Source organism: Pempheris klunzingeri, chromosome 15 (genome assembly GCF_042242105.1).
Source record: "Pempheris klunzingeri isolate RE-2024b chromosome 15, fPemKlu1.hap1, whole genome shotgun sequence".
Classification (NCBI taxonomy): Eukaryota; Metazoa; Chordata; class Actinopteri; order Acropomatiformes; family Pempheridae; genus Pempheris; species Pempheris klunzingeri.
Window position 1 is genome coordinate 7,014,553 of NC_092026.1, and position 13,788 is coordinate 7,028,340.

At 41.1% G+C, this 13,788-nt stretch overlaps 1 protein-coding gene across 1 annotated transcript in view; it reads left to right on the top strand.

The window, feature by feature from the left end:
- Positions 1-472: 472 nt before the first annotated feature.
- Positions 473-13,788, top strand: part of LOC139214437 (myomegalin-like) — a 37,870-nt gene continuing 24,554 nt past the window's right edge. Inside the window, exons 1-6 of the mRNA XM_070845296.1 lie at positions 473-993; positions 6,389-6,465; positions 9,655-9,778; positions 9,871-10,028; positions 10,114-10,270; positions 10,844-10,897. Of these exons, the coding sequence (XP_070701397.1) occupies positions 853-993; positions 6,389-6,465; positions 9,655-9,778; positions 9,871-10,028; positions 10,114-10,270; positions 10,844-10,897 (711 nt within the window). The 5' untranslated portion in view covers positions 473-852. The remainder of the gene's footprint in view (positions 994-6,388; positions 6,466-9,654; positions 9,779-9,870; positions 10,029-10,113; positions 10,271-10,843; positions 10,898-13,788) is intronic.

Here is a 13,788-nt window from a genome sequence, read left to right on the forward strand (position 1 = left end):
CAGTTTTGAAGCCTTGAGTTTGACCTTTTTGGCCAGAAGCGACACTTGAGGCATGGCATGACCTGTCTCTGATTGGCTAGTCAGAAGGTAGTCCCGCCCTACAGCATACCCTGCTTTAATTCAAGAATTAATTGAAAACAGATGGGGACGTGGTTTATGACAATTATTCTCATAACATCTTAAAGGAAAATGAAAAGGACAGAAGGGGACTCTCATTTAAACCCCTCCTTGCTCCTGTTGTGCCTGTTTGTTCGTTTTGGAGCTCCTGCTTCGCAGAGGGGTGAGACCTCCCTTCATATCACAACTGCCTGCGAGCCCTGAGCCTCTTACCTCCCCCCTTTGCCTTCCCTCCTCCCCTCGTCTCCCCTTACACCCATCTCCCCAGGCAGTCTGGGATTCCAGGGATGTCTCCCCCAGTAAAATAAGCTCATGTCCTGTCCCCTCGCAGACCAGAGCACGCCATGGAGCTGACATGGCTACATCTCTGACCGCCCTGGCTGCAGAGTCGCCTCTGCACTGCAAACACCCCTGTAGACACTAGTGTGTCCGTGTGTGTGTGTGTGAATGCATTAGTTTTAGTGTGTGTTTGGTTTAGTAGATGGTATCCCAATGACCTGCTAGAGACTGGGATGCCACTTTGTAAATAAGTTGTATTTTGGGACATTATGCTCCTTTGGAGAAGGAGGTAGCATGTCTAGCGGTTACCAGACTCTGATACGAGGACATGCCTTGACAGTCGCTGTCCTTTAAAATGGACTCCGTATTCCCCCACGATGCGGAGAAGTCAAAGAAGACTTTTTATTTCTGACCTATAACGGACATGTCAAGCAGTTTCGGTGCTCTTTGACGGTCATGTCTAACGGCTACCGTACTTTGTCACAGCACCTGAATGACCTGAAGAAGGAGAACTTCAGCCTCAAGCTCCGTATCTACTTCCTGGAGGAGAGGATACAGCAGAAGTACGAGGAGAGCAGCGAAGATGTCTACCGCACGGTGAGTAGGGCGCCTCTCATCCACCAGGAAATGAATGAAAACCTGTTAGGTTGGTGATGAACGGGATGATGAATGGGACTGTAAGTGGTGTAGGGAGTTGCTCTTCAGGGGCCAAGGGTCGTTTCACCTACAACAAAATAATCAAAAATCATTGATTTTGCTTTGCTGAGGGACTTTAGCTCTGAGTGGGTTATCTGAACACTTCGTTTGTGCCTTATCAATCATAATAGGTGATTGTTTTCATGTCACTACACAGCTATGTTGTCCTGCAGAGTGGCTTTACTGAGCCACTTCCACTGTTTGTTGACCCAGCTGTCGCATTGATCTGGTTGAGGTGATGTGACCTGCCATGTGTTTGTTATACCAGGAGCCTGTTTCCAGATATGACTGCCTTGTGAACGACTACACATTAACCAGCTCTTTGCTCAGAAAGCTGTATGTGATGCAGGTTGTGTGTACATAGCTGTCATCTCTGTTTCACCGTACTTTGTTTTCTGATACAGGGATCTGTGAAGATTTTCTGACCTTTTGTTTGACGGTGTATGATTAGTCTTACCCACAGCTAAACTAGATTACACTACAGCTCTGATATATAGAAACGGGTTAATGGAATCTCAGCAACAGGGCTTTGATAAGAGGTTATCATTACAGTATATGTGTGTGTGAGCCAATAGCAGGGCTGGGTGGTGAACCTCATAATGTTTTTGGTAGAGACTGTGAATGTGTCTGTAGCACCAAGTATCAAAAATACTGGTGAGATTGTTATGCTCACTTACTTTTATCTACAGATGGATCAAACTAATACGCTGGATCAGTATATCTGCACATAGTGATTATATTAGACAGACAGGGTGACATGACTGACGCACAGTTAATACAGTTTCTTTTTCAATGCCACATTGAAATGATGTGTTTTTGTTATCAGGAGCATTGAGTCATGTTGGGCCACTGACTCCATCTTCACTGTCACAGCAGAGTCTGATCTCACCTTGTTAAAAAATTACTCCAGTATATTCCACAAAGTGAGGATTTGTACAGATTTGTATTTGGAACAAATAGAGCCCAGGTATCAGAAACAGAATCAGGTTTACTGCAAAGGAAGTTTTCACAAAAAAGTAGACATATTTACAATGCAGAATATGACGAAATATAATAAAAAATATTCCTGTTATTTTAGTGACATGAAAAGGTGTACTGTATTGATTATGCAGAATTGAGAGAAAAAGTTGGATCAGCACATCCCTGCTCCTATCAAATAGTTCCTTCAAATTTAAAAAATTGCCAATTTACAAATTATAGGTAGGTAGTGAAACGCCCATTTATGGCTGCTTGTGTTTAGACTTTCTTCTTTGCCTGTTTTTGACAGCAGGAAAATGTATTTTCATGATCCCACAGATGTCTACCTTTTGCCTGGAATACTAAAATGTTCATCTGGGGTGTTTAAATCCAATATTTCCACTGACTGTGACCCTTTGCTCTTACTTTATGCTACACCAGCTATGACAGGCCATGCCACAGGCCACTTTGTGGAAATGATGAATTTAGATGTTAGTTTCATCCCTGGGGAAAGTTTTATCTCTTCAGACAGACCGTTGACATCTGTGAAGCATAAAATAGAGAAGATACAATCCATTTCTATATAACAATGTTTTGAATATTTTGAAAGCTATATAACTGAATGAAATTATATCTGCATGGTTTTTTGCACTATGTTTGTAAGTCTGTATGTGTGCGTGTAAAGTGCACATCTACAATAAGGTGACCCACTTCAGCTGTTCTCTTTCTCCCTCCACTCATTCCAAACGCCTGGTCGTCAACAAGTCTTTGATATGAGAAAAACAAAATGGCTATTTGATCCAGCCGAACAAGACCTGAGCGTCCTGCCACTTATCCTCCACAATTACTGCATACCAGCGGTGATTGAGTAAACTGATACCATGTCACACAGACATCCAACTGGATTTTAATCCCCGTGCTTCACAATCTCTCACTCTCGCTGGTTAAAGGTTTAAGAGTCTAATCACTTTTTTATTGGAGACTAAATCTTTGTTCCATGGTTGTTATCTGACCTGAGCTGCTGAGTATCATGACAGTGTCCCCGTCTTGTCTCCAAAGCATTTCAGTGTAATACAGTACAGAGTAGGTAGGTGTTGGTGCCGAGCACATAGTGATCTCTCTCAGAGCTCCAGAGCTCCAGAGCCTCTATTTATAGAGCAGACTTCAGTACACTGATTTATTTATCACATGTATTCATATGGCTTCAGTACACTGATTTATTTATCACATGTATTCATATGGGTGTTCATATGACACAGAAAATATACGCCTTCGTTACATTGTTTTTTAAAGCATTTATGTCAGTCATGTCAGATCATTAATGCAATATAAAATGTAGAAGTTTATTTGATCTGAATTGTAATTAAATACAGGTCTGCAACGACTATTCAATTAATCGATTGAGAGAAAATTAAACGGCAACTATTTTGACAAAAATACCAAATATTCCCCAGTTTCAGCTCCTCAGTTGAAAGGATTTGCTGCTTTTCTTCATCTTATAGGATAGTAAATTGAATATCTTTAGGTTCTGGACTGTTGGTCAGACCAAACAAGATATTTTGAGGATGTTGTGATTTTGAAAATAATGTTTTTTTTCAGTATTTTGTAAAATTTTATAGACAAAACTGGTAATTGGTTAATCTAGAAAGAGTCTGCAGGTTCCTCAAATAGAAAATAATAGTTACATATTTAGCATGTAGCACTGATGATAGTGTATTTCACTGTTCCATTCATGTAAATACAGTGATAGTATCACAGCATGGAAATGGTTTGGAATGGGAAAGGACAAAATGAGCCATCAATAAATGACGATGATAGGTGATCAGTCACAATGTTGAATGTGTGTTTGGTTTATGTGTGACAGTCCTGTCAGTGTGTTCAAGTGCAGCGGCCGCCCTCCTGTTGCACAACCTGGTTATTACGAGATCTGTTGCTGAGGGCCGACAGGCCAGGAGGGGCCAGAATAGCAGGTGCACTGTGATGGGGGGGTCGATATATATAGAGCTGTTTTCAGGATGGGAAAGTGTCTCTCTTACTGTAAGCCAAGTTGTTGTCACACACACAGGAATACATGTGCCTCTTACTCATGTGTTACATTATTTATTATTAGTGCATTTAGTTAGACCATTTACCATCATTAGCTATGCAGAGCACATGTCTGCTCGTGTGTTGCATAAGTTCCAGTTGCTGCTGCTTAACGTTGTGCTGTACAGTTGAAAGATTTATAATTCTATGTCCCTAAAGATTCTGAAAAAAGTATGAATTCACGACTTTAAAACACATTAAACCTTGAAATCAGCTATTTTTGTGTTATTTATGTTACTTTTTAACAGGGCTACGGAGTTCCTTGCCCTGCACATTCACTCTTAGATTAATACAGAAAGTGATCATTAATACATTATTAATCCCAATCCCATGTCCCATACAATTGATTCTTACAATCTTTTTTTGCTGCATATATGCAGTTTTGCAACTTTAAATTTACAATAGTATGCTGATAAGACATTTTTTTGCCAAAAAAATTTGAAATCCACAAGAAGCAATGAAAAAAACATCATTTTAATCATTCATTATTTGCTTCTTTTCTTTTCTTTTCATTATAATTGTAGATTGATGGCAAGGAATTTAGATATATCACCATGGGCTCTATGAAAATTAGCGTGAACATATTTCACTATTCTATATATTAAGAGATTACTTGCTCAATCGAAAAATTAATGCAGTGTAGTAACCAGCAGCGTGTGTGTGTTGAGCACTCCCAGTGTCTTTCACAAATATGTTTATGGGTAGATTTCAGGCCTCATGCGTTGGTGCACGTGTATCCCAGCTGACTGTGAGTGTTAGGAGCATAAAGCTTTCTGGCAGGGACAGTGGAAGGTCAACACACTTGGACATGCACAGCGAGGCATTAAAACGGAGGCACTAAAACAGAAAGAGAGAAAGGAAGAGTAAGGACAAGAGGGACACAGGGACAGACAAGCAGCTAAGGAGAAAGTGAACAATCTGTTGAGTTGATCATGAGCCAAGCTGCACCGATAAACACGATAAAACCTGTGAGAGCAGCTATCTGATCAGAGTTCAGCAAACAGACAGAGAGATAAACCGTCCTGTCTCTTCTCTCTAATGTCAGAATGGAAAGAATGAGCCCCTCCGTTCCCACTGTTTAAATCCTCTGTCCACTAGCCCAATGTAAGAGCCCTGATTGGCCTTAAAATGTCCCCTGTGGAGCCTGGCAGGTAAACAAACTGTGGAGTTTAGCCTTTGGCCCCAGGGGTGAGTATCTGAGCTGCTCTGAATTCTGCAGCTCTAAATAGAACAGCCATGACAGCACGGTCAGATGCTCTGTACTGATGATACACAACACCCACCAGCCCTGATTCACACTGCACAGACGGACAGATTAGGCTGTGATGGCCGAGGAAAAAAGAGAGATTAAATTGGACCAGATATACAGACAGACACACAGTCTAAATATTGGTTCAGTAGTCTTTTGTCTCTGCAGTATATGACGAGCTTTGTTATTAATCACATGTTTATATGTTTTGCTGCAGCCATAAGTGTAAAATTAACATCAATGATGGCTCGGCTCCCTCAAGTGTCCCAGTTAGCTGTGAAGTGAACCAGCACGCACATTACTAGGACCCTGGAACTGGCTCACCTAAACAGAATGTTAATTTTTAAAGGTTTTCATGTAATGATCAGTGCCATTTGACATGACATGTCAAAATGTCTGCTGTGAAAAAGATCTACTGGGAAATTATCGTCCATACCCACACAGGTGTTTTCACTTATTGAGTCCTGGGGGGGTCTTATCACACACTTAAGTGAAAACTCCTGTGTGGGTGTACAAGATTTAATATTCAGATATTTTATATTACTTTAAGTTACACTTGACAACACTGTACATCCCATCGATGTCAGGTTGGTAATTTACAGAAATTGAAGTTGCTATTCTATTTTTCATTTAGAAGATGAAAACTAAATGGCAGAAGAAATTGAAGTCTGTTTGATGATAGCCATATTGTCCTCTTATATTTAGTAGGTTCGCATGTTTTGAGAAAATAGTTTAATTTTTCAGTGAATCTGCATGCATGATATTGCAGAATTTACAGATAAAACTATCCTTCCCAAAATGGCATGTTTTGTCATTATTGCAATATTTAACAGGATTTTTCATTCACTTTAACAGACATTTTATAGTAATTGGTCACCATCCATTATCACTGATACTGGGGTGTAGTTATAAATTGATGTATCTGTTGCAAGATTTTATGCTGATGGTGGTGGAGGAGATGATGTGTGTTGGACTGATTGAACTCACTGCTTTCATGTGTTGCAGAACATCGAGCTGAAGGTGGAAGTAGAGAGCTTGAAGCAGGAGCTCCAAGAGAAACAGCAGCTTCTGGACAAAGCCCTGTAAGTCCACACATTATTTTTTATCAGATTTATTTATCAATGTGCAATTCTAACCCTTATCTTATATAAACTAAGGTTTCCCAATTTGTAAGTGAATAATGGTGTGAACACAGTTTCTACATCAAAAGAACACTTAAATAAATCAACATCGTCTTTGTCACACTGTAAAAGATGCTTTCTGCTGTTTAAGATCAGTAATGAAAAGCACACTAGACAGGCAGGTATCGACCGCATAGGTTTATTGAAAAAGCCTTCATGAAAAGTTTGAGTGACTTGAAAATACCCAATTATTTTAACATAATACATAACGTGTACCAGTGGGCAGATGCACCTCCATCTATGGGTGAATAGTTTAGCGAGAAGTGTGTCTCTACTATAGATTAGATGTGATTCTCTACATGGTCCTGTCTCAACTGTGGTAACATGTCATATCTCTAACAGCTCATATGTCGTGCAGCAGCTGATAGAGAGAGCACGCATGCACGCACACACACACACACACACACACACACACACACAAAATGGACATACGCAAGTCACGGTGGAAAGCCGAATGCCACGCACAACTTAAGTCCTAGACATGTTACAAAACTCTCTTGTAGGATTATTTTAAACAGCAGCAACATACACAGACATATTGAGGGGCTGTTGCTCTAACCTGAAGAAGCGGCAGACCCCACCCTAAGATGGATATTTTTCTGTGGCCCAATGGGAGCACACAGACATTACCAACACCACCCTATGCCCTGAGATGGAGGCTTTTCCATGGCAGCATCTCCAAGGGAGATTTCCCCATTCTGGAGAGCTGTGAACAATCTCAGAATAACTGGTCTTGCAAAAAAGGGCACTGATCTAGTCAGAAGCTAAAAGGGCAAAAGGTGCCGGAGCACCACATGTGGTCCATATCTGCATGAGCCTGGTTGACAGGCTTTAAAAATGAAATGCTGGGTTTTTAAATGTGACATGATGATGTGGGAGACCGCACTTTTATCCATTATAGCAAGTATCCACCGTGCTGAAGTGCCCCTGAGCCAAACAATGTGCTGTTGACATTTTGGGTTTGAATAGTTGTGTGAGAGAAACAAAAGTATTCTGTTCCCTTTGTGTGATCTTTATCCCTTTTTGATATCGCTGATTCCTCTCAAACAGATGTCCGTTTCTACCTGCTGGGCTTTAGTATGCAGCTTGAAACTGCTGAAGGAGTTCAGTGCATAGCCAAAGTAGGCGAAGATGGAGCTCTCATCGGGTTGTTAGCATGGTGGCATTTCAGTTCCCTCTCTACATGGCTCACACTTCGTAACAGTTGGCCATGCGTTATACAGAAATCAACAGAGATGCTGTTTAAAGGTCAGGATTGTTGACCTTTAATGGTTCATCACTGACCAACTGTTGATGCTCTTGGAGAGGATAGACTGACTCTTATTACTGGTCTCTATTTTTGTTGCTGTTGTTACTCCCTCCTTACATGTTATGTTGTATTGTGACCATGGGCTCCTAGTTAGTTTTTCATTGTGTTCTGCACAAATTTTAGCAGTGAGCGACTGGTCAAATGTTGTCTCTAAGTGCATGTAATGCACATGTTTCATAGTTTGCCGAGACAAATACCAAAGGTACTTAATTAATCCGGACGATTTTCGATTCAAAACAAGCTTGTATTGTGTTTGTGACCAATTCAAAATCATGTGCATTTCAGTGTCTGATCCACAATAAACTTAGTAACCCTTAACCTTAAAAAAGTTACTCTGAACCCTAAAAAAGTAAACCCTTATGAATCCTAGCCTCATACCCAAGGAGTGTGTGTAAAGATAAATTATATTACCATAGAATACTGTGCCACATCACAGAATACCACAGGTTACAAAAGATACTGTAGATCACCATGAATACCATATGATACCATACATGTCATTGAAATAGCAAAGTTGTCTGATCAAAAAGTGGGGGTGTAACACGGTTGCTCCCCCAAGTCTAATATTGGAGATGCAGCTGCTCCGCCTGCTCCATTGCTCAGGCACTTATGATTGTTACAGCATGTAAATATGATGTGAACCACTGATCTGAGTCAGCAGAGACGATCCTGATAGTAAAGTGGTTAATGTTGCACAACTTGGATTCTGCTTTCCTCCTGGCCAACAGTTTGCTTCTCTGTAATTTCTACAGTACCCATTCTGTCTGCCACAGAATTGCTTACAGCTAATTGTGAATAGCAGTCAGTGCCCTGCTTGGGAAAACTGACGTTTTCTGCTCCGCTCAAGATCAACAAAGAGCATTGTTTGATGTACTTGCTGCGTATTCAGGGCCTCACAGCATCTCTCAGTAGTATACATTGTATGTAGCAACAGACTGAGATTCTGAATTCTGATTCTGATACTGAATTCTCTTTCTTCTGACTTCATACAGAAAGGTTGGAACTGAGGATGAAATCTTGTCCATTACACATAAAGGACATTTGTCCATGAGTCAGACATTTGCATTACTCAGACTGGTTCAAAATATCTCAGTTATTTGAGCTGTTGCATGTGGTGGACAGAGTTAAAAACGTATGTAGAGAGGGCCCAGGACAGGACTCAGGGCGACACTGTGGCGTCTGCCATTCTGGGAGCAGAAATTCTGGGATAGCGCTGGCGACTGATTTAGTGATATAGACAGATGCCTGCACAGTTGGAGGCTGAAGGACTGAGGGAAACACATACGTCATGAACCGCATAACCACATGTGGTTGTAGGAGGACACAAAGAAACAGAATGTATGTGAGGAGATCAACATTTCAGATTAGAAGTTCAACCAGTTCAAGCCTCTGGTTGAACTCAATGATTGTCCAGGTTACTTGCAGTATGAAAAAAGATCCATATTGCATCCACCTCTGTGTTTACGTCAAGCCCTTCGCTTCACTTTCTGACTGTGTGAACATCACTTCTGCAAGAATATACAGTATGGTGGCATTAACCATGTCAGTAACAGCCTTCACTATGGGAGGAGCACTTTGCTTAATCTCTGCTATAAGTGGAAATGTGTTGGTGTCCCATGAGCGCTGTAGCAGACAGGAAAAGTGATGACATCATATTGTTAATTGGCTCTCACTAATGTGTCCATTATGATCTGATGCTCACCCTTTGACCATAACAGTGAGTTCATTTGGGCTGCACTCAGTGTGTTCAACTCTGATTTCCCTTTTTCGCTGCTAAACAGCACAACAGCAGAGAGCTTGACCAATCACAATGAGGCAGAGCTGCAGAGACGGTGTCAGGAGAGACAGCAGGAAATCGACCACATGGAACAAGTGCTCGAGACCAAGATTCAGCTCCTGCAGGAGGTTCGTTCGCTCCCACCCTCAGCTAGTTACAACCTGCATGCCGGTGCCGCCGATTTTGAAATCATAACTGTCATAACTGTGTACGCTTCCAGGAGGCCCAGCTAGCACGCAGCGAGGCTGAGCGGATGGCCTCGCTGGCTGGATCACACTCCCATGCCTCCCTCCTCTCCTTAGACACCCCCATGGAGGATATCCCAGAGGACGAGAGGCCTCCCAGCGTCCTGTCCCCATCCAACATCAACAAAGACAGGTGCAAAACACTAAAATCATTATCAAACCAAACAAATGAAAATCCACCCTTCTGTCTCACTGACAATATCTCTGTCTGTGTTCAGGTTAATAGAGGAGCTGACTAAAGAGCTTCGCTCCAAGGAGGACCTCATCACAGAGCTGAGCGAAGAGAAGACCACTCTCACACTCAGGGTGGGGGAGCTGGAGGGACAGGTTCAGGAGCTGTCGTCATCCCTGCTGCAGAAGGACAAGGATGTGGAGGTATATACGCATTTTATTCCTGTTACCTAACATCTAAAATCCCCTTCTCTTAGCGAATAGATAACCATCGTTTGGCCATATTCTCCCTCTGACCTGAGGAAGTGTTGGACCCCGCCAGTCAGTGTGTTTCTATCACATACGTATCCCTTATGTATGTAGATGTAGAGTATATCTGTCAAACTCTGGACAATTTATACAAGCCTTACAATATTACTGAATTCCTCTGGACCACCGTGTCTGCTCTGGTCCGAAGAGGCTCCTGAAGCAGCATGTGTCACATTCCTTAACCTCATTTAAACAGCTATTCATTTAGGTCACACAAGCTATTTCAGGCACAAACTACTACTTAAACAAACACACACACCACAGGTGCACATGTATGGCAGTATTAACACACTTTTACACACCCATGAGGCAAGATGTCATCTAAAGAAAATACTTCTGTGTAGGTTTTATTTGTTCTATTTCCTGTTTCTGTATGTGTTTGCTTAATCCTGACATTATATGTAATTATTTGGTTAATTCGTAGAATAGCACATACAGTAGGTTTATAGTCTGTCTCCTCTATTACAGTTTTATCAGGAGGAACTCGGTCAAGAGAGGCTGCGCATCGAGCAGGAGATGCAGGTATGTAGAGCTCTGTATTTTCATGTAAAAACACAAAGGCACAGATACAATTTGGGAGATTCTTTTTAGCATTTAAAACACCTTGATTCATTAGCCTTCACATGGTAATATATAGTTCTCCACTAAGTGTCAGAGTAGCGTCACAGTTCTCCATTGTTTGATGTCAGACAGACTCTGCCTCCTCATGGACAAAAAACACGACACATATTTGAATAATCTGAAAGTTGTTCTACCGAAACTAGCTGTAATGTTTAAGATAGAGGGAGATTCACAATATTTACAATACGTTTTCATTCACTGTAAATTTAAGAGGTTGTGGAAGACATACAGCAAAGTAGTATTCAATATGTTAAACGTTCTCTACAGGATGTTCTGTATAGATATAAGCTTAATAAAATCAATACAATTACTCTCTGTGATACAAGAACAGAAGCATAATTGTACCACAGCTGAAAGAGCTAACTGTTAACAATTTCACAGCAAAAAGTAAGTGAACATCCTATGAAACATCTTGTGGTGAGTTGAAAATTTGGGCAACCTCGCTGTGAATACCTTATGAGTCATCAACGTGGGCTTATTCCAGTCTGATCTCAAATAAAATAGATATGAGTTGATGAACTTTCCTCTAGCAGTGCCGAGGAACATGACGCAAAAAAAAGTGCTTATCACTGTGACACTGCAATAGATGGAGCATCATGTGAAGCTTCCTGTGACGGCACAGTCCATCATGCGGAGGGTTTATCTCATCGCACAAAGTGCCAAAAACTCATTACATTTACCAGCTTTAGCTGCACTGACATCCCCAAGGGCACATTCCTCTCCTGTTATATAATTAAAGTACGAATGGAGGGGGACCGTTACCTTAATGTCAGCTACCTCTTCCCACAGGGAATTGTAGCCATTTGTAGTTTTACAAAAATGAATAATCATAACCATTGTTAGCTTTATTATTTAGCTTTGTGGTGCTGTGCAGTGTTGCTTTGTGTTATTGGATATAGCCTGACTGCATCACAGTGTTTGTTGCAAACATGTTGTTGGGTGAGTGTTGCACAAGCAGTGTTTTGTTTTACAGATACGTGTGCAGGCATTTTAACTTGTAAATCACTTGTGGTTGAAGGAAGCAAATGTACTCGCCAGGCAGGCTCCTGGCTCAGATTTCACACTGGGTGCATGTGCATACGTAAAAGTGCACATGTGAGTACGAGAAGAGGATGTTTGTTTTTTTATTTTGGCTGAATCAGTGTGTTGAAATGCAGGTTCTTGGGTTGGTGCACAGAACGTTTGACATTGCTAAATTAGAAGGAAGTGGCAGTTGTTTGTTGGTGGTGGATATGTGTGCACAAGAGTATATGTGAGACAGCATGTAGAATAAAATGAAATAAAATATTCATCCATTAAAATGATTCAATACAGCAAAAATATAGCAGGGAACACCATTGCAGGTAAAATATGGCTAAAGCAAATATGGTTTGCTATAGTTTGAGGCTTTAAATGATACTCAAGTCAAGCATCAGCACAACTGGTGTGTGAGAGAGAGAGAGAGAGAGTGTGTGTGTGTGTGTGTGTGTGTATGTGTATGTGTGTGTGTGTGTGTGTGTGCGCGCATTCCCATGAGGTGCCCTCTTTCATATGTGCGTGTGTTCATGCAGGCATCTCCCTGGTTAGCAGTTTAACGGGTCTGGTTTCAGCCGGGTTGTCGATAGGTCAGGTCGACCTTTGAGTGCTCAGCGACCCCCAGCACTGATATCAAGTTGTGTTGTTTCAGACAGACTCACACCATAAGAGCTCTTAATTAGTTCCCCAGACACCACAGCCATGTAGATCGAATCAGTGTCTGGAGAGAGAGAAAGAAATATCATCTGAAACCTCTCAACACGATTGTTTCAAAGGCTGCCTTTTCAAGACTAACTTGTATTACTAAACTGTTTATACATGTTGACATTTGCTTGTATTTATGAGGATCATATTTCACAAAATAAGAAGAAATATCATGTGTCCAGACTTATTATTTAGCTGCATCCTTTCTGCATGTGTTGCTGTCTGTCTGCAGCCTCCTTAACACAAATTCCAACAAACATCTGATTTTGAGAAAGTAAATTGAAATTGAAGCAGGCACACGGCTGCACATCTCTGACTCGCACATTAATGAGGATCTGTCTGTCCGGGTAGAGCTGCTCTCAGGATGAAAGTATATAGAAAGTATATAGATGGTCGATTTTTCACTGCATATCATGGACGTCCCCGCGTGACAGCATGACCATCTGTTTGTGCGCCCTCAGGGAAAACTAAAACTGTTTACTGCAGAGATAAAGTTGCACAGTCAAACTCATGAGAAAGGCCCGGTTGTTTGACCATCACAGTCAAGTCACTGTTGACGTATCTGCACCATGGCAACAGGACATACAAATAAGATGAAGCTAGAGGCAATAGCAGGTTTTGACTGCATACTGACAGACAGACAGACGTTGACTGGTCTAATCAGAGCGCCATTAAAGGACCAGAACCAACACACCATGATTATACCATTACAATAATATTCAATAAGTTCAAGTCAACTCAGTGAGCTTTAGAAAACACGCACAATTTTTGACAATACCAACACATCTTTTGATTTTTTTTAATTATTGTGAATTCTTTATCATGTGTTATATGATGACAAAAAGAAAGCAAAAAAAAGTCTTAAAATGCTTAATTCCACAACTATTAGTCACTTAATAGACAGCAACTGTAACAGCAAATATGAAGCTGTAACCAAACCTGTTATAAAACTGACTCAAACAATCTATTGATTTTCCAAATGATAATCTTTCAAGCACTGGCTCTGGTATGTTGACCTCCATAAAAACTTTATTTTCCAATATAACCTCAGGAAATCTTTATGTTACCACACA